Here is a 27,877-nt window from a genome sequence, read left to right on the forward strand (position 1 = left end):
GCCTTGTAAAGGTGCCAAAAACCTGAATTATGTTAATGATGTGCATTGCAAGCAATCACTTGAGAATGGAAGCAAAGAGGAGCCGGGTATTGGTGGGAAATGGCGGGCCACTTCAATCTACAATTTACCTGCAGTCATGTTAGCAGACAAACATTACGGGATGGGGGGAGCTCCTCGTGTAGCCAGATTTACTAAGAAGGAATCACTGCATTTGGGAGGTGACTCAGGAACATACTTCTGGAAGAGAGGGGGGTGAGCCATTTGTGGGCACAGGGACCTGTTTTGGTTGCTCGCTTCCGCTAGGTCCTCTTATTCTAAGCCACCGCCAAAACTACTCTGTATTGCCAATTTTCTAATAAATGAAAAACTGCTCAGGGTGGTGTCTCTTTGTAAACATGACACAAAGGTAGTATATTTTTCTTGGTGGCCATCAAGTCGCTGCGACCCCGTAGGGCTTTCAAGGCAAGATATGCAGAGGCAGGCAGTGGCAAACCACCTCTGAACAACAACCCTGGACTTCCTGGGTGGTCCCCCATCCAAGTACTAACAAGGACTGACCCTGCTTAGCTTCCGATATCTGACGAGATCAGGCTAGCCCAGGCCATCCAGCTCAGGGCAGAGACAAACAGAGGTGGTTTGCCATTGCCTGCCGCTGCATAACAACCCTAGACTTCCTTGGTCTCCCACCCAAGTACTAACCAGGGCCAATCCTGCTTAGCTTCCAAGTTCAGGCTAGCCTGGGTCATCCAGGACAGGGCTATATTTTTCTTAGGGCACATTAATAACATTCAGGTCATCTGGCACCAACAACAAAACCCTGTTGGGCTGAACTATACATGGCACTGGGAGCGCCATGAACAGCTGCTTGAAGTCTCCATAGACGTGGGTACTTCCCCCCCCCTTCCTATCAAGGCTTAAGGTAGCTCAGAGTAGGTTATGCTTTTTAATCAGGGAAATGGCACCACAAAAGTTAAAACCTCTTCTCCCCAGATTCATGTCAAGCTCCTGCATCTTTCATGGCCGTGTTACATGTCTGGAATTCTCTTGGGAGCACTCCTGCCTCACCTGTAGCTTGTCCCTTTGCAGCTGTGGTTGACTTCAAAGAGGCTCAAGCCTGTGTGGAAACCACACCCTTCCTTCCTACCAGGTGCCTTCGGGGAGTGCCAGTGGCTCAATGGCCGAACACCTGCTTTGCATGCAGAAAGTCACAGGTTCAATTCCTGGCATTTCCAGGTGAAGGAATTAACGGGGTTGGGAAAGGCCCTTCCCTTCTGTGAGACCCTGGAGAGTCGTTACCAGTCCAAGTAAACAATACTTAGCAATATGAACCAATGGCCAGTCAGGGCAAAACTAGACGTGAATGGGGAGTTCTGTGTTTCAAGCTCTCACACACACACAATTTAAGGAGCACAGGGTTCCAATCTTGATCACAACTGTGGCATAAAGGACAGAGGTCTTTAAGTTTTCCCTTTCCTCCTGGACCTTGCTACTAACCTCACACAGCTCAAGAGAGATGCTGTTTACCCCACTGAGTCCAAATTGCCCTCTGAACTAAGTTTAGCTCAGCTAAAAAAATAGCAGCTCTCTGGGGCCATTTCAAGTAGGGAAAATGTTGTGTGGAGGATGGAAGGCCTAAAGACTCCACAATGCCAATCTGAATCACCCACCCCACCCCCGCACAGATTAAAAAAACAAACACTGGAACCTCCATCACAGAACTTCCATGTAGGTCTGGTTTGTCCTCAGCGTAAGCCAGCTTCATATGCCTTTACCCCCAATGCCTACTTTGTTTATTGACTTCATTTATATTCCACCTTTCTCCCCAGTGGGGCCCAAAGCAGCTTACATCATTCTCCTCCTCCATTTTATCCTCACAACAACCCAGTGAGGGAGGTTAGGCTGAGAGTGCATGACTGGCCCAAGATCACCCAGCAAGCTTCCATGGTAGAGTGGGGGGATTCGAACCTAAGTCTCCAGATCCTACTCTGACACTAACCACCACAGCACACTGGCAGTGATGAAGGAAAGGCCCTGCAAGTGTCCAGGGATGTGGTCTCTGTTTGCAGAGAGGTGTTTGTTTTTTAATTTGAAGGGTCATTTGAAGCTAGAACCCACCATCTGAAGTTGCGCAGTCCATTCAACCACCCCAGGGCTCCTCCTCCATATAGGTAAAGATGCTTCTGTTTCCTTGGGCCTTTTGGTACCCTCACCTGGGTTATTCTTTTCAGCTAGGGATTTTTTGTGTGCATTCCACTGTGGATGCTGAGCTTTCCCTTTAGTTTCTAAATCATTGCCTTAATTGTGCGTGTGTGTGTGTACTTTAAAATAGCATAAAGCTGCCTTTGACACCAAAAATGAGGCAGAAACTGAGGTACAAAGACTTTAAATGAATGTAAACAAACAGAATGTTCCAAGCAGCTCTGATCTCTCCAACACAGAAATAAGCAGCAACTGTAAGAAATAATTGCCCAGGACCCTGTAAACCTAAAACAAAGGAAGAGCTCAGTTTAGATGGAAGCAGCGGGGAAAGTCAAATGGATGGAACACGTCATTAAACAAGCCCACAACATGGTTTGAGTTGCCTAACCTCGGTGGCTTGGAAAGACAGATGGCTGCTCTCCAGCACTGACAGGTGTTGGCACTTTTGATTCAGGGGTTGGCACTTTTGATTCCTGGCCTAATCAAGGCATATGCTGGGTGGAGCTCAAGCCTTACTTAGCAACTGTCTGCACCTCCCAAAGGAAGCCTGCCTCCTGCTTGTAGAGTTTATAACAGATCTTAAAAGTATCAGGGGGAGAAGAGAAACAGATGCAACAAGACTGTTAGTGAGTTTTAAGGCTAGTTTTTATTCTAAAAATAGAGACAAGGAATAAAACTGCTAATAAATATATAAATACATAAATACAACAGTGGAAGAAACCCAATCAAGTCTTTAACAGAATTTGAAATGCCAGCTGATTATGAACATGGGTGAAGTACAATTTAAGGGGGAGGATAAGAATGGTTGACTGAGAATTGCTTCCTCAATCAAAAGTCACACAGAAAGCCCCTGGTCCCTACACTGAACCGCTACAGTCCACACTGTTCACCCTTTGTCAGCTCAGTCCAGTGAATCTTCAAAGCCTGGTTCTGTCTCCCGACTCCACTTGAACCAACAAGACCTCTATCGACTGGCTCATGTCAGCACAGACGCCAAATGATCCAGAACAAACCTCGTTCCTCCCCACTGGTTTCCTCCAGGCAAAAGCAGAGAAAACACCAGAAGCAACTGGCTACGAAACAAAGCGGCCATTTTTGCCATACAGTAAGCCCACATGTTCTTCAGAAACTACATTTCAAGCCACATCAAAGCACGCAGTGGAGAAAAGGGGCCAATAACAAAGCCAACGGGGCTGGGTATGATTTAAAAAAACCCTGCTCCCCAAACTGGGGAAGGAGAGGTAAAAAGCTTTGCCAATAAATAGTGTTATGGAATATTTTAAAAACAGACACCCAGTTTTCCTCCTCTATTAGATATCCCTTCCCCAGTTATTTCACACAGAGCAGCACTACTAAATCCCACACAAATACCAAAACTTGCATGCTCTCAAATGGCCCACCACATTCACGTTTGCCAGATCCCCACACTTTCCTTCACCATGAAAAGGACACCACAAGAGGCCTGCTTTTGGGTCACAGGAACAGGGAAGGACATAAGGCAGTTACTGCACAACCTGGAAGTCAGCTGAGCTTTTCCTTGTCCAAAAGGAACAAGCCTTTGATAAGCTTGAGATAGAGCAGCTAATGACAGACTAGGGGAGGGAGGGAAGATGATTTGTAATCAGCAAATAGGAGCAGTGAATGGGGGAGGGTCCATGCTTTAATGGTAACATCAGAGGAATCATGACCCCCCCTCCCCCACACACACTTCACTGAACAATGCCCCAGCCTACGGGGTCCCTCTCACCTGGTAGACTGCTCCGAAGTGGGAAGGTGAACATTAAAGCTGACAATTCCTCAAGTGGAAACTCATTAACTATCACAAATAGACCAGAGTTGGGAGCCATCTTTCTAGTGGATGGATAAGCCATCACCCTTACGGTGTGACGAGTCAGGGAATGAGCTCAAGCAAAGAGAGGTCCCCAAAGTTCTGGGTGCCAGGAAGGGATTTCTCAGCCAACAGCAGGTGAAAAGGTTTAGGTGGCTCAAGATCTTCCTCTTCGTCACTGGAGAAGTCATCCCTCACAATGCGATTGTTCAAGCGGCTGAATCTCCGGGCTTTCATGCTGAAAAGGAAAAGGGACAGAACGTATGTGGCAAAGCTTATCAATGAATGAGTAGTTTCCTGATGACAATGACAGCAGCCTTTAATAGCGAAACTGCAAGATTCACCACCAAACCTACCATTCAAGAGCTGTCACCGTGAAGAAGCAAACAAAGATCATGGGAGTAAGCTTGCAGGGAAGCTCACATGTTAAGTTTAACAGCTTCCCATGAACACCTGTGAACATACAAAAGTGTCTTGCACTGAGTTACACCATTAGTCTGTTAAGTGGTGAAGAGCAGTGGTTTGGAGCGGTGGACTCTGATCTGGAGAACCGGGTTTGATTCCCCACTCCTCCACATGAGCGGTGGACACTACTCTGGTGAACTGGATTTGTTTCCCCGCTCCTACACATGAATCCAGCTGGGTGACCTTGGGCTAGTCACAGTTCTGTTAAGAGCTCTCTCAGCCCCACCTACCTCACGGGGTGTCTGTTGTGGGGAGGGGAAGGGAAGGTGATTGTAAGCCGGTTTGAGTCTCCCTTAAGTGGTAGAGAAAGTCGGCATATAAAACCAACTCTTCTTTTTCTTAGTATTGTCTATTCTGACCGACGGCTTGGGATCCTGGATAGACAAAGGTCTTCTACCAGCACCTGCTATCCCAGGTCCTTTAACTGGTGATGCCAGGTACTGGATCTTGGACCTCATACACACATAGTAGGTGGTCTGTCACTGAGACACAGCCCTTCATTGATCACAAAATAACTGATATTCATACTTAGTTTCAGAAGGGAGCAGTGTTGCTCTGCACTAGAACAGCCAGATTCAAGACCAATAGCACCTTGCGTGTGTCATCAAGGCACTTCTGACTTATGGCGACCCTATGGATTCATGACCTCCAAAATGTCCTATCATTAACAGCCTTGCTCAGGTCTTGCAGACTGAGGGCCGGGCTTCCTTGACTGAGTCAATCCATCTCATATTGGGTCTTTCTCTTATCCTACTGCCTTCAACTTTCCCTAGCATTATTGTCTTTTCCAGTGAGTCTTGTCTTCCTATAATGTAATCAAAGTACGATGTCCTCAGTTGTCATTTTAGCTTCTAGGGAAAGTTCAGACTTGATTTGATCTCGAACCCACCGATTTGTCTTTTTGGCAGTCCATGGTATCCGTAAAACTCTCCTCCAAAACCACATTTTAAAGGAATCTACTTTCTTCCTGTCAGCTTTCTTCATTGTCCAACTTTGACACCCATACATAGTAATAAGGAATACTATGGCATGAATTATCTTGATTGCAAGCAGCACATCCTTACCCTTAAGAATCTTTTCTAGCTCTTTCATGGCTGCCCTTCTCTGTCTCAATCTCCTTCTGATTTCTTGGTTGTAGTCTCCCTTTTGGTTGATGATGAACCAAGGAATAGAAAATCTTGAACAATTTTAATTTCTTCATTGTCAGTCTTAAAGTTGTATAATTCCCCAGTAGTCATTACTTTCATCTTCTTGATGTTCAACTGTAATCCTGCTTTGGAACAGTAGTCATTTCATGTCTTTATTATCTTCTGCCAGTAATATTGCGTCATCTGCATATTTCGGATTGTTAATATTCCTTCTAGCAGTTTTCACTGCACATTCATCCTAATCTAATCCAGTCTTCCTTATAATGGACTCTGCATAGAGATTGAAGAGAAAGGGAGATAAAATACATCCTTGGTCCGACACCTTCACCAATTGGAAACCATTGTTTCTCCATATTCTGTAGCCTCTTGTCCACAGTACAGTTTGTGCATCAAAACAATCAGATGTTGTGGCACACCCATTTCTTTTAAAACCAACCATAACTTTTCATAATCCACACAGTCAAAAGCTTTGCTGTAATCTATGAAACACAAACTGATTTTCTACTGAAATTATCTTGTATGCTCTAGGAACCACTGAAAATTTGCAACATGCTCTCTAGCGCCTCTTGCTTTTCTGAATCCAGTTTGAACATCTGTCATTTCTCGTTCCATATATGGTAACAGACTTTGTTGTAGGATTTTGATCATCATGATGGGTAGCCATGTCAGTCTGTCAATACCAGTAGAAAAGAGCAAGAGTCCAGTAGTACCTTAAAGACTAATGAAATTTCTGGCAGGTTATGAGCTTTCATGAGCCACAGCTCACTTCTTCAGATACAGCTAGAATATGATTCCATCTATGCTTAAGTAGAGAGTGAATTAGACACACAATGACAATATAAATTTCAAAAGCAAGTAAATGACATTCGCGGGTGTGATTGCATTAGGTGTGATATGCAGAGGGGTAGTAGGGGTGGAGAAATTAGCATTGGTAATGTGACAGGAATCCCAAATCTCTATTCAATCCAGGAGAATGCTGTGAGGGTCTGTACGCCTTTGCCTTGGGTAAGGCCTTTGCCTTGTATGGTTTCCCCCCCCCCCTTCCTGGACTCGTAAAAGCAGTCCAGGCCTCTTGTCTTTCCTTGGTTCAGACGTGGCGTCTGACAGGCCCAGGTTGGAATGTCTCTTTCCTCTTCCCACGTTCCCCCCCCTTGCTTTCACTGACTCCCTTCCACCGGCCATGGCCTTGGAAGGCAGATAGTACTAACAAGCTCCCTGAGGTCTTTGATGTTTTGTACCATGCACAGTTATCGCTTCCCATAATATGCGCTTGACATCTGCTTCCCTGTAGGGGTTATAATGCTGTCTTTGTGAATCTCTAAGCACTTGCAACTTTACCAGTGTAAGGCCTATACTACCTGAAGCTTCCAATAAAGGTCCTTGTTTCTGCATGACAGTCTGAGAAAGTGATTTTATGGAGTTTGCACAGGGAGGTTGGGAACCCTCACATTAAGTTGCAAGTCTTTTGCCTCGTTATCCTGCTCCTGTACTGTTCTTGGACAGCCATGGCAGGCAACGGGGATGACGACGACAAGAAGGACGACGCTGTACCCAAACAGCCCGACCTGGCCCCTTCGGAAGGGAAGTCGACTGGGAAGACGCCCAGTGGAGCCGATTCAGGATCGGGTTTGGGTGCAAAGTCCAAGCCCACCCGCTTGGAGACCTGGCTGGAATCTCCCCGGCATTGGTCGCTCCCGCAGAGTGACGTGCAGTCAAGACGGACTGTGGTTCACGGGTTGGGGTTCGAGGACGATCACGCCCGCAAGGAAGCCCTGCTGCTTCACCAGATGGATGAGGAGTGGCAGCGCTGGCAGAAAGAGCGCCAGGAGTTACTGGAACGGATGGATGCCATGAACGCAGTGATGCTGGACATGGCCCAAGCCATGGACGACCTGAAAGTTCAGGCCCCACCCGTGGACCCCGCGGACGGAAAGCAACCACCAGGCCCACCCGTGGTCCCCGCACCTCCTGTCCGTCCCGCTCCACCGGCCCGCCGAGATCTGAAGGTCACGTATGATGGGTTGAGTGACCAGCTGACGTTTTTTATGGTGCAAGTGGACATTTTTATGCGTGAACAGGCCCGGACTTTTACTTCGGAAGAGTCTCGGGTCCAATACATGGCCTCCCTCCTACTAGGTGAGGCGGCCGCCTGGATGGTACAGCAGTATGAGCTCCGCTCCCCGGTTTTGCGAAGTCTAGATGACTTCATGGTCGCCCTTCGACACCGTTTCGAGGACCCGCATTTGGGTGAGCGAGCAAAAACTGCCTTGCAACAACTGCGCCAAGGGACTAAATCTGTCACGCAGTATGCAAGCGAGTTCCAGTCACTCTCGAGCCGCATTTTGGACTGGAGTGAAGCTACCAGGGTGCAGTGTTTCCGCGAAGGTTTGAACCCGGAATTGCAACACTGGGCTTTCATGCAGGGCAACCCTCCTGATGTTGAAGGCTGGGTTCGCCACGCCGCTGACATCGAAAACTGAAAGCAACTGCTGCTCCTGTCCCGACAACGCACCGGACGGGAGACCAAGACCCGTGGAGACAGGCCTGGCGGTCCGAAGGACTCTCGTCCCCCCTTGGGGGGAGGACCCTCCGCGACCGAACGCCGCAAACGCTTTGAGAGCGGGGTCTGTCTCGTTTGCGGGGGGAAAGGACACTTTGCTTCTCAATGCCCTTCACGACCCGGACGTCCGGGACCGTCTCGTCCAGCAATGGCCGAACCTGAGAAGCCCCCTCCTGAGGGGCAACCTCGCCGCCGGAGCGGCGCACTGAGCCGAAGGAGCACACCCTCGGCCTTGCACGCACGTGCCGAGGTCGAAGCCTCGGGCTCTTCCGACCCATCGGGGCCACGGATTACAAATGAAGCCTTTGACTCATCGGAGTCACGGATTACAAATACCGCAGCTACTTCCTCCAGCGAGGAGGAGGACTGGGACGTGCCGGCAAAAAACGCCGTCGGTCTGCTGTAAAGGGGGCTCCTCAGCAGACTGCTCCAAATGTTGTGCAAGGAGCTCCATTGATGGTAAGCGCTCAAGAAGACAATGTGTATGTAAAGGTCAACCTCTCACTGCCAAAAGGGGGGCCCACGTTAGAATTTACGGCCCTAGTTGACTCGGGTTGTGCCCGCACCCTAATAAGCGAAGAGGCTGCCCGACAATTGCGATTTAAGCGCAAGCGGCTACCTGAACCCATCCGCTTTTCCCAGATGGATGGCAGTGACTTTAAAAAAGGACCTGTGACTCACCGCACCGCCGCGGTCGTCATGGCTATAGGGGAGCATTGGGAACGACTTTATTTTACCATTGCCCCCAACACCGCACCCGTTGTGTTAGGGATGAATTGGTTGCTGGGGCACAATCCCTCCATAGACTGGGTTGAGCGGACGCTCACCTTTCCCCGCAACCCGTGTGAACTTCATGACAAAGACCGAGTACTGCACACTCCCGTAGCCGCCCTCGTAGGGGCCCCTTCTGTCGGGACTCCGCTGCCCCAGCTTCCCAACGAGTATTCCCAGTTTGCTGATGTGTTTGACGTGCGGGAATGCGACGAGCTGCCCCCCCACCGGGAGACGGACTGTGCTATCGAGATAGTGGGGGATGGCAAATTGTCCAAGGGGAAGGTCTACCCCATGAGTCCTAGTGAAAAGGCGGTGCTGCGAGATTATTTGGACACCAATTTGGCGCGGGGCTTTATCCGCCCGTCTAAGGCTCCATACTCGGCCCCCGCCTTCTTTGTTAAGAAAAAGACGGGAGACTTGAGACTGTGTATTGATTTTCGTAGACTGAATGCAGTCACTCAAATGCATACCCCCTCCCTCTCATTCCAGACCTTCTCGCACAGTTGAAAGAGGGCTGAATCTTCACCAAATTGGATTTGGTGGAGGCTTACCACCGAGTCCGCATACGAGAAGGGGACGAACCAAAGACTGCCTTCTCCAGTTGTTTTGGAATGTTTGAGTATTTAGTGATGCCGTTCGGACTTTCGGGGGCTCCGAGTGTGTTCATGCAATTAATTAATGAAGTGCTTCATGATTTATTGTTCCGCGGGGTGGTGGTCTTCTTGGACGATATTCTCATTTATACGAAAACCATGAAGGAGCATGTACAACTGGTGCGCGAAGTGCTGCAGCGGCTGCGCGAGCACAAACTGTTTGCTAAAGTTTCTAAATGTGATTTCCACCAACCCTCCATCACCTTCTTGGGGTATGTGATTTCCCATCAAGGCTTAGAAATGGATCCCGAAAAGGTTCGGGCGGTAATGGAATGGGACCCCCCCACCACGCGCAGACATTTACAGCAATTTTTGGGCTTTCTAACTTTTACCGAAACTTCATCCCCAATTTTGCCCAAGTAGCGCTCCCCCTCACTTCGCTCCTGCGCACGAAAGGGAAAGGGGCGGGAGCCGCCTTGCCCTCGGCTCGGTTGCAATGGACTTCGGACTGCCAGCAGGCTTTCAATACGCTCAAGCTGCTTTTCTCATCCGAACCCGTTCTTGCGCACCCTGATTGTGAAAAGCCTTTCGTGGTTCAGGTCGATGCCTCTGACGTCGCCAGGGGGGGGCCCTCTTGCAATGGGACGAGAACGGTCGGCTGAGACCTTGTGCCTATTTTTCAAAAAAATTCTCCCAATCCGAAATCAACTGGGCCATTTGGGAGAAGGAGGCCGCTGCAGTTAAACATGCCCTCACCATTTGGAGGCATTTCCTGGAAGGGTCAGAGATCCCTTTTGAGGTTTGCAGCGATCACAAGAACCTAGAGGCCTTAAAAGGGGCTAGAAAGCTCACCGCGAAACAAATTCGTTGGGCACAGTTTTTTGCCAAATTCCGCTTTGTCCTGAAACATGTGCCAGGGAAGGACAATGCGTTAGCGGATGCTCTTTCTAGGCTTCCCCAATACCGCAATGACTTTGACCGGCCGGTAGATTCATTGTTTACCCCTGAACAGCGAGGGGAAGTCTCGGGACTTGCAGTGACCACCCGATCCCAGTCCCACCGCCAGGAGTTTCCCCCCCTCAATGGAATCCCGGAGGCTTTTCAACAGCGGCTCCGGGACGCTTCTCAGAGGGAGGCGGATCTGCAGGTCCTCCCCGCAAATCTCGACCAACAGGGCTCCTTGTGGCTGCAGGGGGGTAAACTTTATGTCCCCGAAGCGCTCCGAAAAGAGGTACTGGGACTGGTTCACGGGGCCAAGCTTGCGGGGCATTTTGGGTTTGTAAAGACTGCATCTATTGCGGCGTCAATTTTGGTGGCCAGGTATGAGGGCCGATGTGGAGTTGTATGTGCGCAGCTGCCCCATCTGCGCCACGGCCAAAAAACGGATGGGAAAGCCCCCCCGGACTCTTAATGCCTCTAGAGACCCCGACCATGCCCTGGGAAGTGATCGCCATGGATTTTATCACGGATTTGCCCCCGAGTCGGGGGAAAACTGTACTGTGGGTGATAACAGACTTATTTTCCAAACAGGTTCACTTTGTTCCTTGTGCGGGGCTACCATCGGCCCAGAAATTGGCTAAACTGTTTATTAGTCACGTGGTGAAGCATCATTCGGTCCCGAGGAAGGTCCTCTCCGACAGAGGGGCCCAATTCGTAGCCAAATTCTGGAAAGCCTTCCTGAAAGTCATGGGGGTGGAAGAGCAAGGACTTTCTTCAGCCTATCACCCCCAGACCGATGGCCAGACCGAACGTGTCAATGCTGTAGTAGAATGCTATCTCAGGTGTTATGTCAATTACCACCAGGATGATTGGGTAGATCTACTGCCTTTTGCTGAGTATGCCTATAATAATGCCCCCCATTCCTCCACAGGTTTCAGTCCTTTTCGTGTGGTTTATGGAAAGGACTTTGGGCCCTTTGGTTCCCCTAACATCACTCCTGAACTTGAAGGGGTGCAGGAGGTCCAGGATTGGGTACAAGTAGTGCAGACCACTTGGCCCTGGCTGCAGAAAAACCTGGAAAGGGCCAAGCGCAAATACAAAGACCAGGCCGATAAACATCGGTCTCCAGGGTGGGAACTCAAGGTGGGAGGGCAGGTTTACCTTTCCACCAAGAACCTACGGTCACTTCGGCCTTGCAAAAAGCTTAGTGACAAGTATGTAGGTCCTTTCTCCATCACCCGGGTGATCAATGACGTCACGGTGGAGTTGGAACTTCCCAAATCTCTTCGAGGGGTACATCCGGTGTTCCACATCAGCCTACTTAAACCGTACGTCGCTGCCCCTCAGTTCCACCCCCTCCCTAAGTCTGAAGTTCCTACAGTTGTGGGAGGGGAATCGCATCTTGAAGTTTCTAAAGTGTTGGACTCTAAGCTGAAAAAGGGAAAACTGTTCTATTTGATCCGCTGGAAGCATCTGGGGTCCGCCCAGGATGAGTGGGTGGCCGTTCCCCATGTGGCGGCTCCCCGCCTGGTTCGAGAGTTTCACTCTGCCTATCCTGACAAGCCTCGTCCGCCTGGACTCGGGGGAGGGGGGCCTTAAGGGGGCAGAATGTCAGGGTCTGTACGCCTTTGCCTTGGGTAAGGCCTTTGCCTTGTATGGTTTCCCCCCCCCTTCCTGGACTCGTAAAAGCAGTCCAGGCCTCTTGTCTTTCCTTGGTTCAGACGCGGCGTCTGACAGGCTCAGGTTGGAATGTCTCTTTCCTCTTCCCACGTTCCCCCCCTTGCTTTCACTGACTCCCTTCCACCGGCCATGGCCTTGGAAGGCAGATAGTACTAACAAGCTCCCTGAGGTCTTTGATGTTTTGTACCATGCACAGTTATCGCTTCCCATAATATACGCTTGACATCTGCTTCCCTGTAGGGGTTATAATGCTGTCTTTGTGAATCTCTAAGCACTTGCAACTTTACCAGTGTAAGGCCTATACTACCTGAAGCTTCCAATAAAGGTCCTTGTTTCTGCATGACAGTCTGAGCAAGTGATTTTATGGAGTTTGCACAGGGAGGTTGGGAACCCTCACAAATGCACTGTCTTGAGCTTCACTATTAGTTGTAATTCAGCAGTCTCTCTTTCTAATCTCCTTTGAAATCCCTTTGTAAGAGAACTGCTACTCTTTGTAAGAGAATCAGCAACTGAATGTCCTGGAAGGGTAAAATGTTCCCTACTGGTTTCTGAATGTTGTGGTTTCTGATTTCAGACTGATGTCCATTTAATCTTTGTCACAGGGACTGGCCTATTTGTCCAGTGTAGAGGGTGGAAGGGCATTGCTGGCATGTGATGGCATAAATCATCTTCTAATGATTAGAAAGGAGAAATGCCTGGGGGTAGAAAATTAGTATTTGTAGTGAGATAAGAATCCTGTGTCCCTATTCATCCCATGGAGGGGGGGCATCATTCTGAACTTGTGAATAAACTCAAATTCAGCAATCTAGTGTTGTAATCTCGTCTTGAAGCTTCTATGTTTGAGGACTGCCACTCCTAAATCAGCCATCTTCCAGGATATTTCATTGATGCATTCTACCTCTGCATACTGAGTCCTTTCTTTGCAACACCCTTCCATTCTTCTGACTGGGATATAAGGACTTAGAGACCTCTTTTCCAACTTGTATCTGAAGAAGGGAGCTTGGACTCTCAAAAGTTTACATCCTGATAATCTTGTTGGTCTCTAAGGTGCCACTGGACTCAAATCTAGCAGTTATACCTACACTCCCACTGTTCACTAATAATTTTCAGAAAAGTTACATATAATTAATAGGAAAAGTGGAAAGCAGCAGGAAAAGAGGAAGACCTGTGATGAGATGGATTGACTCGATCAAGGAAGCAATGGTCCTCCGTTTGCAAGACCTGAGCAAGGCTGTTTTAAGGTAAAGGTAAAGGTGCAAGCACCAGGTCATTCCTGACCCATGGGGTGACATCACAGCCGGACGTTTCCAAGGCAGACTTTGTTTGCGGGGTGGTTTGCCAGTGCCTTCCCCAGTCATCTTCCCTTTACCCCCAGCAAGCTGGGTACTCATTTCACCGACCTCGGAAGGATGGAAGGCTGAGTCAACCTTGAGCCGGCTATCTGAAACCAACTTCCGTCAGAATCGAACTCAGGTCATGAGCAGAACTTTTGTCTGCAGTACTGCAGCTTAACACTCTGCGCCACGAGGCTGTTTTGGAGATCATTAGTTCATAGGGTCACTGAGTCGGAAGCAACTTGATGGCACTTAACACCCACACACAGAATTAATAAGTGGCAGAGGGAGCGATGTGATGCCTTGTCAGAGGTTTGCACCTGTTGAGGTCAGAAGTGTTTACTGGAACTTCTCCAGGCACTGGGAGCAGGGGCATCGGTGTAAGGGACAAGGGGGGGAATGGAATCCATTTCCTGTTGACGGTTAGGATTTTGGGAAGCTGGCAAGGCACTGGATGCCTCCCTGTGGATTTACAGGTTGGGGGTGGCTCAGACACTGGCCTCTTGGGCGAAGTGCCAAGGTCTAGCCTGACCTCACCATCGTATTTTGCCCAGTGCCCGACATACCAGTATGGTTTCCGCTCCTGCTTCGTCATCATGCGCCACAGCTGGGCTAGCTCTCTCGTAGCAGCTGTGGAGGCCATACCTGGGCAAGCACTGTGGGGAGAAAAAAGCACCAATTTGGCTACTCTGCTCATGAGGCACCAGCAGTGTCCTTGTGTCCCCTCAAAGGCATGAAGTCAAAGGAACAAAGTTGCCATGGTAGCCTCTGGCTCTCTGTGGAGACTGATATTAAGAACACCGAGCAAACAAACTCCTGAATGAAACCCTAAACCCACCATCTCAGTCCATGGATGCATGGATGTTTTTGCCAAGATCCTGTATCAGGGCATGCAAAGAAGATATCTAGTCTTGGAAGCAGAAATATATATTTTTTTAATCATGAAAACAATACACAAGCATTTGGTTGCACTTATCTGAGGCCCAAGTTTGCCTAAGCATCGGGCTAAAAGTCTCCAGGCACAGCTCACGAGGCCTGTGCTTTTCTGCTCCCTGGCATCAGGTCTTTTGATAAAAGTCAACAGCATCTCATCTTTCATAGAAGTGGATTGTTTTTCAAAAATCAACCTCCAGGGCTGCTGAAAAACATGCAAGATCTGTATACAAAGAGATTTCCTGATATATTTTTCAACCTTAAAAAGCAGCTGGAGGGCATGTGGGGTGGGATGATTTTGATTGCGGGTATGGCACTGAATTATGCCCCCCAGCCCTGGTGTCGTTGTCCTGAAGAAGTCAGTCTCCCTGAGCTGATATAAGCCCCCCAGTAGCCCTGACCCGGATGCCCCAGGCTAACCTGATCTTGTCAGATCTTGGAAGCTAAGCAGGGTTGGTCCTGGTTGGCACCTGGATGGGAGACCACCAAGGAAGTCCAGGATCATGACGCAGAGGCAGACAATGGCAAACCACCTCTGTTTGTCTCTTGCATTGAAAACCCTACGGGGTCACAATAAGTCGGCTGCAACTTGATGGTACAATATGGATAGTTATTTCTCTTCCCTAATGGGGATAAAATCCACTGGGGGAAACAGATGTCTACTGGGAAAATGGCGTGTGTATTTATGAAAGTCCTCTTCCCCTTGTAGTTCCAACTGATATTAGCCCCCTAATCTGATATTAGCTTTAAAGGCAGTGTTGTTTGACCTTTTTTTTTGGCTGTCAAGTTGCAGCCGACATATGGCTACTCCGTAGGGTTTTCAAGGCAAGAGACATCCAGAGGTGGTTTGCCACTGCCTACCTCTGCATAGCAACCCTGGCTTTCCTTGGTGGTCTCCCATCCAAGTACTGACCAGGGCTGACCCTGCTTAGCTTCCAAGATCCAACGAGATTGGGCCATCCAGATCAGGGCGGTTTGACCCTAAGGTACGGTATTTTGTGCATGGCTGTTTTCCTCACAGTCACCCATCCAACGACTTCAGGTCTTTGTGCTGATTATGCACACCGTTCCCGACCGTCAGAGGTCACCTTGCTCTCCCCCTGCCTTTCCCCATGTTTTGAGGAACCTGTTTTATCTCAAACTTGAAAACGTGGGCAAAACGCAGGGGGAGAGCAAGGCAACCTGACAGTCGGAAATGGCATGCATAATCAACACAAAGACCCGAACTCGTCGGAGGGGTGATGGCGAGTCAAACAGCCATACATAAAAGATGTAAGACAGTTTTATTCCTTTCATGCTACTAGATTTTTACACTGTTTATACAAGGTGTAGCATTCACATGGTTTATAGTCTGTTAAACCCCACAATCATATAGAAAGCCATTGTCGTGATCCTCAGACCCTCACCGGATGTAGTGCTTGCGGTTCAGGCGGCAGAACATGATGAAGCCATTGACACATTTCTTCTTGAGCTGCAGGGGAGATGCATTGCTACGTTTGTCACAGGCCATTGGCTGGCGCTTCTGCCTCCTTCCCGCTTTCTTCTTCTGACGTAACGCCTGCAGTGGCTTCACTCTCTTGCAAGGTGTCCAGGTGCTGTCACTGTTCTCGTCGCTTGAGGACATGAAGCATTCCGGCCTGGTGTGGGCAGCCTCCTGGCAGGACAAAACAGAGGTGTGGTCAGGTGGCTCAGGGCAGAAAGAGACAAGTGAAACATTAGGGTGCCTTTCTTGGCCATCTCACCCAAACTATTTTAAGTCTCCCACATTTGTGTAAGCACTAGTAAATCTGACATTGGGGTTCATGCTCACATAGATCTGCAGTAAAATCCTAGTTTAAATCCAATGAGACAGTGTCTCTGATCTAATGTAAAAATAAGAAACTGTTGTGTATACCTGCTCAGCTTTACAACTAACTTGTACAAAACTGGTATCTGGGATTTGAAGTTATGCCCAATGTTGACTTTTATGGGACCTCACAGACCCGATACCTTTTTCTTATGCAATTTTTCTCTCCACTCAAACACTTCTTCAGGTATGAATTCTTGAAATGTTTAATGGTTAACCCCTCCTTATCTTAATGCCTGCATCAACACAATGCAACTGCTGTATTGATAAAGAACAGCCATCCCCCCCACCCCAATGTTCAGGTCCTGTACTGCCCTTTACTTTGGATGTGCAAAGTTTTATTGCACTTATAAGGGTCTGACCCTACTGCCCTTTTAATAAAACTTTAAGAATTAAAAATTAAATAAAATGGGGATAGGTAAGTTTGAAACAATCAGAATAATCAACTTTCCAATTTTAAGAGGATACATGATGGGACAGAAATGGGGGGGGGGATTTGACACACTTTTAACAGTCCCTTGTGGTCAGATGGGACCCCAAATGCACTGGAAGAATAAAATGGATCTGTCAGTCAAAAGGCCCAGTTTCAGACCCCATTCCATACAAACAACACCCCCAAACCCACCCCCATCTTCTTCCCACCTCCTGATGGAATTGTTTGTTCCAGGAAGATATCTCGTTGGTGGTTGACATGGGGCTGGAATCACTTTTACCCTTTTCACTGTAGGAAAGGTAGCAGTGGTCCAGTGTGAAAGCCGACTAGAAGAGATAAAGGAAAGATCAGAAAGTCTCTACGAGCAGAAGAGAAAGGAAAGAGGTGGAGCACGGAAGGTAGAAAGGAACACTGCATTTCAGTTTTCTGTCAGAAGGCACCTGCCTCTCACAGCATTCTACTGGGCTGTAACATGCCAGGGCTGTACCATGCCATTTTAATCCTGAAGAAGAGTTGCTTTTTATACCCTGCTTTTCTCAAAGTGGCTTACAATAGCCTTTTCCCCCATCCACACACGCAAAAGGACCTTGTGAGGTAGGTGGGGCTGAGAGTTCTGAGAGAACTGTGACTAGCCCAAGGTCACCCTTGGGTCAAGCAGGCTTCATGGGGAAAAGTGGGGAATCAAACCCGGTTCTCCAGATTAAGAGTCCGCAGTTCATGTGGAGAAGGGGAAATCAAACCTGGCTTTCCAGATTAGAGTCCGCTGCTCTTAACCACTACACCACGCTAGCTCTCATGAAGTCAGAGAAAATGTACCACGGTCAGTACCATATTATTTGACCAGCTTTCATCTTGAACACATGGAGCTGCCTTATACTTAATCAGACCCTTGGTCCATCAAAGTCAGTATTGTCTACTCAGACTGGCAGCGGCTCTCCAGGGTCTTTCCCATCACCTACTTGCCTAGTCCCTTTAACTGGAGATGCCGGGGATTGAACCTGGGACCTTCTGCATGCCAAGCAGATGCTCTACCACTGAACCACAGCCCCGCCCCAACCAGGAAATACCAAAAAGACAGGCATAGTATGAATTATGAGGATCAGGATGCTTGATCCTCAAAAAACTGCCCATGCTGTTAGGGCTAGTTCACCACTTGATTACTTAATATGTAACAACTCTCAACTGAAAGAGTGAACTGCCTCCACTGCCAAGCTTCTTTCTGTGGTTACTCATCTCCAATAGCTCAATTCACACATGCACGTGCTCATTTCATTCTACAAACAACAAGCAGTGAATGTACATGTGGGAATCAGCCCTCAGCACAGTGTGGGCAGGAAGCTGTGGATACAGATGGAATACAGATTCTGACAGTTGAACAAACATCAGAATGCTTACCTGTGAAATAATAACCTTTACAAGAACCAAGAACCTTTGCTGTTGATACAGCCTCACCTAAGAGCAATGGTAAATGGATGCTAGGCAACAAAGTACATACTTTTCTCAGCGGCGAACTCTACGCTGGGGATTATTAGTAAAGGGATTTAAAGTCAAATGGCCAATATCATAATGCCCCCGTATAGATCTCTGGTGCAGCCTCATTTGGAATACTGTGTGCATTTCTGGTTGCTGTGTCTCAAAAAGGACATTGCAGAGCTAGAAATGGTACAGAAAGGGGAAACCAAGATTGTCAGGGGGTTGGAGCCTGTTTCCTATAGGGAAAGGCTGAAGAGTCTGGGACCTTTCAGTTTAGAAAAGAGATACGTAAGGGGGGGGGTCATGATAGAGGTTTACAAAATTATGCATTGGGTGGACAGAGTTGACAAAAGAGAACTTTTTTTCCCTCTCTCCAAATACAAGCTCGAGAAATTACAATGTGGAATTTGCTGCCAGAGGATCTGATGATGGTTACAGGCATAGAAGGCTTTAAAAGGGGATTAGACAGATTCATGGAGGAAAGGTCTATCAGTGGCTACTAGCCATAGTGACTAAAGGGAACCTCCACATTCAGAGGCAGTAAATCTCTGAATCCCAGTGCCAAGAGGCAATATCAGGGGAAGGCCTCGGCCTCTGTGCCCTGTTGTTGGCCCTCCAAAGGAACTGGCTGGCCACTGTATGAGATAGGATGCTGATCTAGATGGACCACTGGTCTGATCCAGCAGGGCATTTCTTATAGTACTTACTTTTCTCAGCAGGGTTCCTGAAAGGGTATGGGGGGACAGATACACATCTTCAAACAATACTGCAGGGAAACAAAAGTTGATTTCTTTCTAAAAGTGATGTTTTTGAGATTTAAAGTCAGTTATCCATTGCTTCATGTCGCAACTGGACAAAATGGATAAACTTCAGTAAAGATTACTCAACTTATCCAGTTTTATGATTTGCTCTCAGATTGCCTATACCTCCCCCTTCTCAATGTCACATTTATCTTACTGCAAGTCCCACATGCAGCTGAACTTGTATGATGATCTATCATAAAAAGGTAAAGGTAAAGGTCCCCTGTACAAGCATTGGGTCATTCCTGACCCATGGGGTGATGTCACATCCCGACGTTTTCTAGGCAGACTTTGTTTACGGGGTGGTTTGCCAGTGCCTTCCCCAGTCGTCTTCCCTTTACCCCCAGCAAGCTGGGTACTCATTTTACCGACCTTGGAAGGATGGAAGGCTGAGTCAACCTTGAGCCGGCTACCTGAAACCAACTTCCATCAGGATCGAACTCAGGTCATGAGCAGAGCTTGGACTGCAGTACTGCAGCTTACCACTCTGCGCAACAGGGCTCTTGATCTATCATACACAAGGCAAAATATTTGAGCAAATTTGTTTCCACAAATAAGGCTTTCCTTAGCAGAGATTCTGGATTTCATTTGTAACACAGTAAACAGTACTGTGGTTATTAACAATTTACTTAAAATGTTTGCCTGCATTTCATGAGACATGAAAACTACTTCTGGGCATTACCCTGTGACAAACAAAATCAGAGCATAAATTAGCTTTTGCAAAAAAGCTGTCACCCCTGCTTTCCCCACCTTACAGGAACAGAGAGTTAAGACACAGCCAACTGAACCCACATGGAAACAACAAAGCCCTCCCTGTCCGACATGTTACCTGGAGAAAGTTCCTCCTGACCCTCTTGAAAGACATGCTTGGGGAGCAGCCGAGCTGGTGAGGAGAAGAGAGAGGGGCTCAGCCCCAAATCTGAGCAAGTGTTGCTTTGGGCCCCAATACCAGGAGAACACAGCAGCATATTACCTAATTAGAAAGAAAAGAAGTGTGCTTTACAAAGACATTTAGCTTTCTGCCTTTGAAAGGATGTGGAAGGAGCAACTCCTTAGACTAAGCAGCTTATCCCTCAGGACCATGACATCTCAGCTAAACCTCTGGAGGCCCTTCGGCCTCCTTCTTACCCACCAGCAATGCCTTTTCTTAATCTTAGGTGTGACTTACCATGGGAGATGCCCACAGGAGACTGGATGGAGAGCCAGGGACTGGCCTTTGATGCTTCTTCCTCTTCTTCCTCACAGGAGGAATAATAATACACCAGCTCCTGCCTGAAAGCACAACTGATTCAGCCACAAAGCCAGACCTTCATTTATTTGTTTTACGATTTTATTATCTGTGCCTTTCACACGTTCATGGTGACTCACAAGAACACACACAAAGCTGCCTTATATTGAATCAGATCTTTGGTCCATTCAGTATGGCCCACTCACATCAGCAGCAGCTCTCCAGGGTGTCAGGCAGGGTGTCAGGCAGAGGTCTTTCACATCACCTACCACCTGATCCTTTTAACTGGAGATGGCAGGGATTGAACCTGGGACCTTCCGTATGCCAAAAGAAGATGCTCTACCACTGAGCCACATTCTCTCCCCTAATTCAGTGGTATTGGGTAAGTTTAAGACACCAGCAATAAAGAGAATGGCACAGACCAAGCAGTGGGGCACGGAGTCATGCAGTTCTCTTTTGGGCTTATGGCACTTTGGTACATCTCTGCGTTGGACAAGTTTGCTGCTGTTGGTGTATAGGAAACTGGAGGCCCTGGGGATCAACCTCACCCACCCCAGAATTCCTGTCTGGCCACCATCACCCATTCCATCCTAGCCCCCCTTATTATTATGCAGCTTAACATGAGCATGAGGCACAAGCCAAAGGCTTCGCAACACCTGACGCCTCCTTCTAGACCTCACCAGTTGAACTTGCCAAGCAAGCTGAGGCTCATAGAAAGGGACCGTTCCTCCACAAGCCTCTGTTGCTGTTCACAGTGAGAGGAAGGGGGTTGAAAATTGCTATTATTTTTAAAAAACATTTTTCTGCCGCCTTTCCACCTGATCAGGGTTCACAAGGCGGCAAACATTAAAAGCATTAAAACATTTGAGGAATTAAAAATACAGTTAAAAATGATAAAATAATTCAATTGATAACATATAAACAAACAACACCAGAAGGAGGGCCAGTAACCATTATTGGGGGCATTCCAAATGAAAACAAGAAGTCTTCACCGGCTGGCAAAAGACACCGGCAGAGGGAGACAGGTGAATGGGGAAGGAGTTCCAAAGTTTTGGTGGCACAACCAAGAAGGTCCTTTCTCAGGTTGCCACCCGTCTAGCTTCAGATGGCGGGGGCAACTGAAGCTGAGCCTCCAAAGATGACCGGAGTGTACAGTTAAGCTCATATGGGGGGAGGAGGAGGTCCTTAAGGTAGGTTGGTCCCAGGTCATACAGGGCTTTAAAGACGTTTACTTGTGTCTCAGTTCCTTCAGGAGAGTCAGTGGGCACAGCAGTGCCATTGACCCCAAAGCTCTTGCTCAGTTCCAACTGCAACCCCTGTTAAAATCTAGGGGCCTTTTTTAAACTCATACCACACGCACACAAAAAACCCAACAACGATTTTCACACTCCCAATATGCCAACCATCTGCCTTCTGCTCATACCCCATCAGCGAACGCCCAGGTCCCTCGGTGTGCTGGCGCAGCTCATCGTAAGCCATTTGTGCCACAGACGCGGAAAACCCACTTCTGTCCTTGATCTCCTCTTGGCCACTACCCAAGTGCCAGTCTGTCAATGAAGTGTACAACAAAAAGACCAAAAAAAGTGTTAACCCCTTTCTGACCACTTATTTTATATAGGAAACTAGAGGGACCAATTTTTATTATGACTCTGATTTTGTGAACTTAGGCAGTTCATGAGAGGGAGGGCAGGAAGGGTTGCGTCAGTGCTTGGCTCTCATGGCCCTTTATTACATGCCCAGGATAATGCCGATCGCCACTTTGGAGTCAGAAAGCAGTTTTCCTCCAGGCCAGTTTGGCCAGGGATCCTGGAGGTTTTTTTGGCCATCTTCTGGGCATGGAGCAGCGGTCACTAGGGGTGGAGGGGGGGAGGTAGTTGTGAATTAGATGACCCTGGAGGTACCTTCCAACTCAATGTTTCTGATTCTATGACCCAAGGGTGCAGAAAACAGTTCCTTATGGCTCCTCTCCAGCTTTTAAGAACTCCTAAAGACCATCAATTTTCTTCCATAAGTAAGAATTGTGTGGCTGGTTAAGACCTGGAGATTCTGTTCGCATTACTTTTTTATCTCTCTGCCAAAACACTGTAACTTGAGGGCATCCAATGAAGCTGATTGGTAGTACATTCAAAATGGACAAAAGGAAATACTTCTTCACAAAGCAAGTGATTAAAATGTGGAGTTTGGTGCCAGAGGATGTAATGGTGGCCACAGGCCTAAACGGCTTTAAAAGGGGATTGGTCAGATTCTTGGAGGTCTACCAACAGCTGCTAGCTATGGTGGCTAAAGGGAACCTCTACATTCAGAGGCAGTAAACCTCTGAATCCCAGTGCTAGGAGGCAACCTCAGGGGAAGGCCTCAGCCTTTATGCCCTGTTGTTGGACCTCCAGAGGAAGTGGACGTCCACTGTGTGAGAGGATGCTGGACTAGATAGACCCTCACTGATCCAGCAGGCTCTTCTGATGTTCTTAGTGGTAAATATTTAATGTATTTGAAATGCTATTCTTTCAATGTGTTAGGCAAGGCCCACCTGAAGCACTTTCAAGTTCCACAGATAGTTTGTGTGTGTTAAATTAATGCTGTACCTGCTTCCATGTGGATTCCAGAGAATAAGACACACAGAGATCAGGTTGACATATTTTTTATCGGATCAACTAAGGACAACTGGCTTAACCGAGACCAGTCTGCTTGTTGTTAAAGCCTAGCCTATGTGTGAAAAGGAAACCTTGTAACCCATCCTGCTGTCCCTACATAATCAACTGGCTACCATTTCATTCTGCGTCATGAAGACTCCTGTGTCTCCCAAAAGCTTCTTGGTTGGCAGGACTGGCAGTAGGTTCACGACAGATAAAACAAATTACTTTTTCCACACAATGCAAAATTATTATATAGAAGTCAGTGTCACAGAATGTGGAGATGGCCACCAGCTTAGATAACTTAGCTGACAAATTCATGGAGTGTATGTATTGATGACTATTAACAATGATAATTAAATGGAACTCTCTTATTTAGAAGCATCATGCTAATTAATACCAACTAGGGAGGGTGGAGAAAGGTTGCTAGAGGGGCCAAAAGCTGTTTCCTTCATACCTTGTTTGTGGGCTAGCAAATGTTGTAAACAGGATACTGGGTTTGAAGGACCTAAGGTCCGATCCAGCAGGGCTCATGTTTTTATGTTCCTATACCCAAAGACGTCACAGTTCACTAAATGATATTGCTTTTTTTTTTGTTCTTGCAAATAAGTCTCTTTAACCGCACCCGTGCTTCAAGCTAGCAGGACGGAACAAATGCTCCTTTTGTTAGATTATTTTTCCCTCATTCTTTCAGGGAAAGCTTTATATGTAAAGCTGCCACAGTTGCACGCACCTGAAGCACAAAATGGGTCTCTGTTTTTGGTGAAGTCCCAAAAGTTATTACTTGAAGGCCAGTGAGATCCTGGCCCTGGATCCTGGATGCGAGGGAGGAAAGGGCACTGCTTTTGGGAGAGCGAAGGAACGGAGGACACGTCTTCTGCATTGGACAGGCTCTGTTCCCTGTGTGCACCAGCTTGGAAAAGATCCTTCCCGGGATCCAGCGTAAGGCATTTGCACACTTTCTTGCTTGCTCCTCTTCGCTCTGCAAAAAAAGCGATACGGAAATTCTTGAAGAGATTAGGCTCAGGTATCACAGCCACCTGCTTTGCTGCAGGGCCACCAGCAAAAACAAGCAAGTTATCCCTGTGCAGCACAGAAACAGGAGGAAACCTTGGCAGCCATGATCGTGCCCTGATCTTCCTGGGTTCAAACACCCCACACACTTCCCTTTTTCTGTGCCCAGCCTCTGAAAAGACACAAACACACCAAGGGCCACCTGTTTTCCCTGGATTTGGCTGGGATTTGCCAGCACTTCTTCTCCAGCTTCCCCCTACACCAAAAGTAGTAAGTAAATTGCACTCAAGTCCACGGCCAGCCTTCTCTTCCCTTTGGTCCTGGACATCAGCTATATGGACCAGGGAGGTAGGCTGAACCCTCTCATGGTTTTGAGGAGTGAGCTGTGGAAATCAGAGACACTGCAGGAGTTACCAAGAAAGAGCAGCAAAAAAGAAAAGCCCACAAACAGAAATACATAAAAGTAGTATTTGCGAAATCTGCCCCCAACCTGATTTTCGGATGCGTCTCGTCTTCCTGGGTTTCTTGCAGACAACTGGAGGCTTAGTTTTCTTTCCACGTGGTGTGGCTTCTTTTCTCCTTCTTTTCAGGGCAGATGGGACCATCTGCTCAGATCCTCCTGCTTTTATGAAAGAGCAGCCAACCTGTTCATAAAGGTCTCTCTCATTCTCTTTTTTCTATTCTCTATAATGACTGCTATTTTTTTCTTGGGTTTTATTTAAATCTCTTGCCCTCATTTCCAAGTATTGTCATTCTATTGCTCCCATGTATCTGCATATTTAAAGTATAAATTTTACCCCTTCCATTGACAAAGAATTTCCAAAGTGACTTCTCAGTATCAAAATCATGAGTCAACATTCTATCAAACTAAAGAGACAACCAAGAAACCCTGCATCGGACAGCTGATATCAAACAACCATAAAACAACACTAAAACAGCAGTCAAAACAACATTGAAAATTATTAAACTAATGGGGAAATATCAACTGTGAGGGAACAAAGGGTGTTTCTTCACACCAGCATTGATTAACACCTCTGGCAAATAAAACCATTTTAGCTGGTGCCTAAAATTCTATAAAGTATATGGTAGGCAAGCCCCCCTGGGAAGGAGATTTCTCAGTTGGGGCACAACTACATAAAAAGGGCCCATCCCCAGTTGTCCTCTATCTATGTCCGATGACAGGGGCACTCACAGAAGGTCCTCTGAAGATGATCTTTAAAAACCAGGCAGATTCACATGGGAATAGCTGGTCCTTTAAGTACGCTAGTCCCAAGTTATACAAGGCTTTATAGTTCAAACACAGCACCATGATTTGTGCCCAGAAACCAGGAAAACAGCAGAAAAGTTTTAACCCCAACAAGATGTTTCGTGTGGCCTCTTCCAGTAAGTAGTCTCGCAGCTGTGTTCTAAAGTAGATGTTTCAGAAAATTGTTCGAAGGCAACCCCTCTCTGTCTGCCACGAAACCAAAAGTATATCCTCTTCCTCTTTTGCTGCTCTATACCATCCACACACCTCCTGGCATCTCTCTAGCTCCATTCACTGACATATTTAACCACTCCATTTAAAAAGGTACCTCTTCAACCTATCATCCTTTAACTGATCTTGCATTTTCTCTTTCCTTCTGTATCATCTCTCATTAATTGCAAGGGAACAACCTGGGTCTTTTATTTTGTTTTATGTATGGTCCTAGTATACAGAGATGTCAGAATTGGAAAGGACCTTGAGGATCATCTAATACAACCCCCTTCTGGAAGCAAGAATGGGCCACTTAAACAGGATTCTGAAGAGGTATGTCATCCAGATGCTGACCAGAGTCAGGCCTGCCTAGCTTCAGTAAGGTAGCTGCATCACACCCTCCCAGTCATTTGTGCTCCAGAAAATAGTTAACTGTACGTGCTTGGTAATCCCATAATAAAGCTCTAATCTCATGCAGCTGGGGAAAAATATTCTGATAGAATAAATTTTGCAAGTACATTACCGAGCAAATAATTTGAGCTTCCTGAAAGGAGAATTTAATCTGCCTTCTATACCAGGGTGTCAAACATCAGACCCGTGGGTCGGATCCAGCCCCTTGATAGTTCTTATCCAGCCCGTGAGCCAACTGAGGCAGCCACCCCCTCCAGTTTCAATCTGGGTTGACGAGGCATGGCCCGGCCTGACCAAATGACATTTATGTAGGGTTGCCAACCTCCAGGTACTAGCTGGAGATCCCTGCTATTACTACTGATCTCCAGCTGATAGAGATCAGTTCACCTGGAGAAAATAGCCGCTTTGGTATTTGGACTCTGTGGCACTGAAGCCCTTCCCCAAACCCCACCTCAGGTTCCACCCCAAAAACCTCCCACTGGTGGTAAAGAGGGACTTGGCAACCCTACATTTATGTTATATCTGGCCCATGTAACAAATGAGTTCAACACACCTATTCTATACTATTCACAGCAGCCTTGCAAATTAATCCCTAGGAGTTACTAGCCCATCAAAAGAAGGAAGGTAGGTGGCCATTCTTGCTTTCTTTTGCCACAAGTACAAGTAGCTGAGATTACTTAACTGTTTAGTAATGTGTTTTTACTTCATGACACATTTCTTGTCAAGAAGTCACACCACCTATTCCTGACTCTGTCATCATGTTACCTTTTTGTTCCCCACAGCGGACTTGGAGCAGCGATCTGGCACTATGAATGCTTGTCTGCAGGTGTTCAATATACCGGAGAACCCGGAGAAGAATTTCTTTCTGTTTCACGTGAAAGCATGCAAAGAAAACAAGGGGGAAGAGAGAGAACATCATTCACACAAAACTTTGCAACAGCAGCACCATAGGGCCAGCTGAACACACATTAAACTGGCTGTACTGCCAAGGCTGTGCAAAGCAGCTGTGCAAAGCAGACTTCTACAGAAGACCTTTGAATGCAAATGATTAAAAAAAAATACGATACCTTTGTCAACCTTTTGGAGCTGGTCCGTAGAGGGATGGGCAACATCTGAGCCAATTCTTTAAGTGTACTGGTGTAATTATTGCTTTTTTTCCTGTTGAGAAGGAGGGCGGCAGATCTTTCAAAGTTATTTGCTAAAAGATTTTTTAAAATACAGATAGGTCTTTTTATGTTACGTTTTCATGTCTAAGGGCAACATGACAACTGCATGGATTCTGCAACTGCATTGCTCAAGCACAAAATTTGCAATCCTGTAAATCTCAAAAGTGTGGGTGTTTTAAATGACTGTGCAAAAAGGGCATTAAATGAATACAAGTAAAGTGAGCCTCAGGAGGATTTCCAGGGGAAAGGGAAGCATCCACACCTTGCATAGCTTTTTGTCTTCCTTAAAGATTGCCAGAAGTAGGGTTTGTGTGGAATCTCATTAATTGCATAGCTCCCTGTGTAGTCAATACCCTTAAGGCTGTGGATCGGGACAACTGTCCAATAGACATCAGTGCACTAAATGGACCATTTGCCTGAATCAGTACAAGTTATTGCACTGATGGCAATTCTGAATTTTGAGTATTTTTTTAAATAGGACATTGCTTGTCCCCACCCTCTCTCACCTGTCACCAGAATCCTGCTTGCAATTCTTGCTGCTTGGCTGCAGCTCCTCAGAGCAAACGAGTCCAGTTTGGTCCCACATCTAGACGGGTAACAGAACAGAAATTCTGTCTTCCTATCTCAGGAAGGAACAGAAGAAGAAAATGGAGAGAAGAGAGTGTGGGGGAAATTAACCTATAAGAGAGCTAAACAGCAGAGAAAGGGACTTGGGAGGCAGGTCAGATTCAGATGGGGAAGCTGGAGGCAAATAATATTTGCACTAAACCAGGTTCAAGAACCAGAACACCCCCTTTCCTGCAGGGTGGGTACAGAAAAATTGCTTAACAGCCAACAGGCTTACATAACTAGCAGACCATGAAGAATCTGGGAGCAGAACACCCACCAAATATGCCCTGGAGCCTGTTTTTTCTGCTTGCCTGGGGCTGTACTATAGGGCAGGGTGGCTGGATTTCATCTGATAGGC

General features: G+C 47.2%; 1 protein-coding gene across 1 annotated transcript; it reads right to left on the reverse strand.

The window, feature by feature from the left end:
• Positions 1–4,088: 4,088 nt before the first annotated feature.
• Positions 4,089–27,496, reverse strand: MEIOSIN (meiosis initiator). The gene is made up of 13 exons (XM_056847022.1): positions 27,417–27,496; positions 26,812–26,902; positions 26,510–26,609; positions 24,368–24,499; positions 23,597–23,845; positions 21,657–21,780; positions 20,174–20,277; positions 19,835–19,978; positions 18,913–18,971; positions 16,942–17,058; positions 15,860–16,107; positions 14,087–14,176; positions 4,089–4,265 (listed from the first exon to the last, which is right to left on the reverse strand). Exons 1-13 carry the CDS (start codon positions 27,494–27,496, stop codon positions 4,091–4,093), a joined length of 1,713 nt encoding a protein of 570 aa, XP_056703000.1. The 3' UTR covers positions 4,089–4,090.
• Between the last annotated feature and the right edge of the window lie 381 nt (positions 27,497–27,877).

The sequence above is a fragment of the Euleptes europaea genome, chromosome 3, assembly GCF_029931775.1.
Source record: "Euleptes europaea isolate rEulEur1 chromosome 3, rEulEur1.hap1, whole genome shotgun sequence".
NCBI lineage: Eukaryota > Metazoa > Chordata > Lepidosauria > Squamata > Sphaerodactylidae > Euleptes > Euleptes europaea.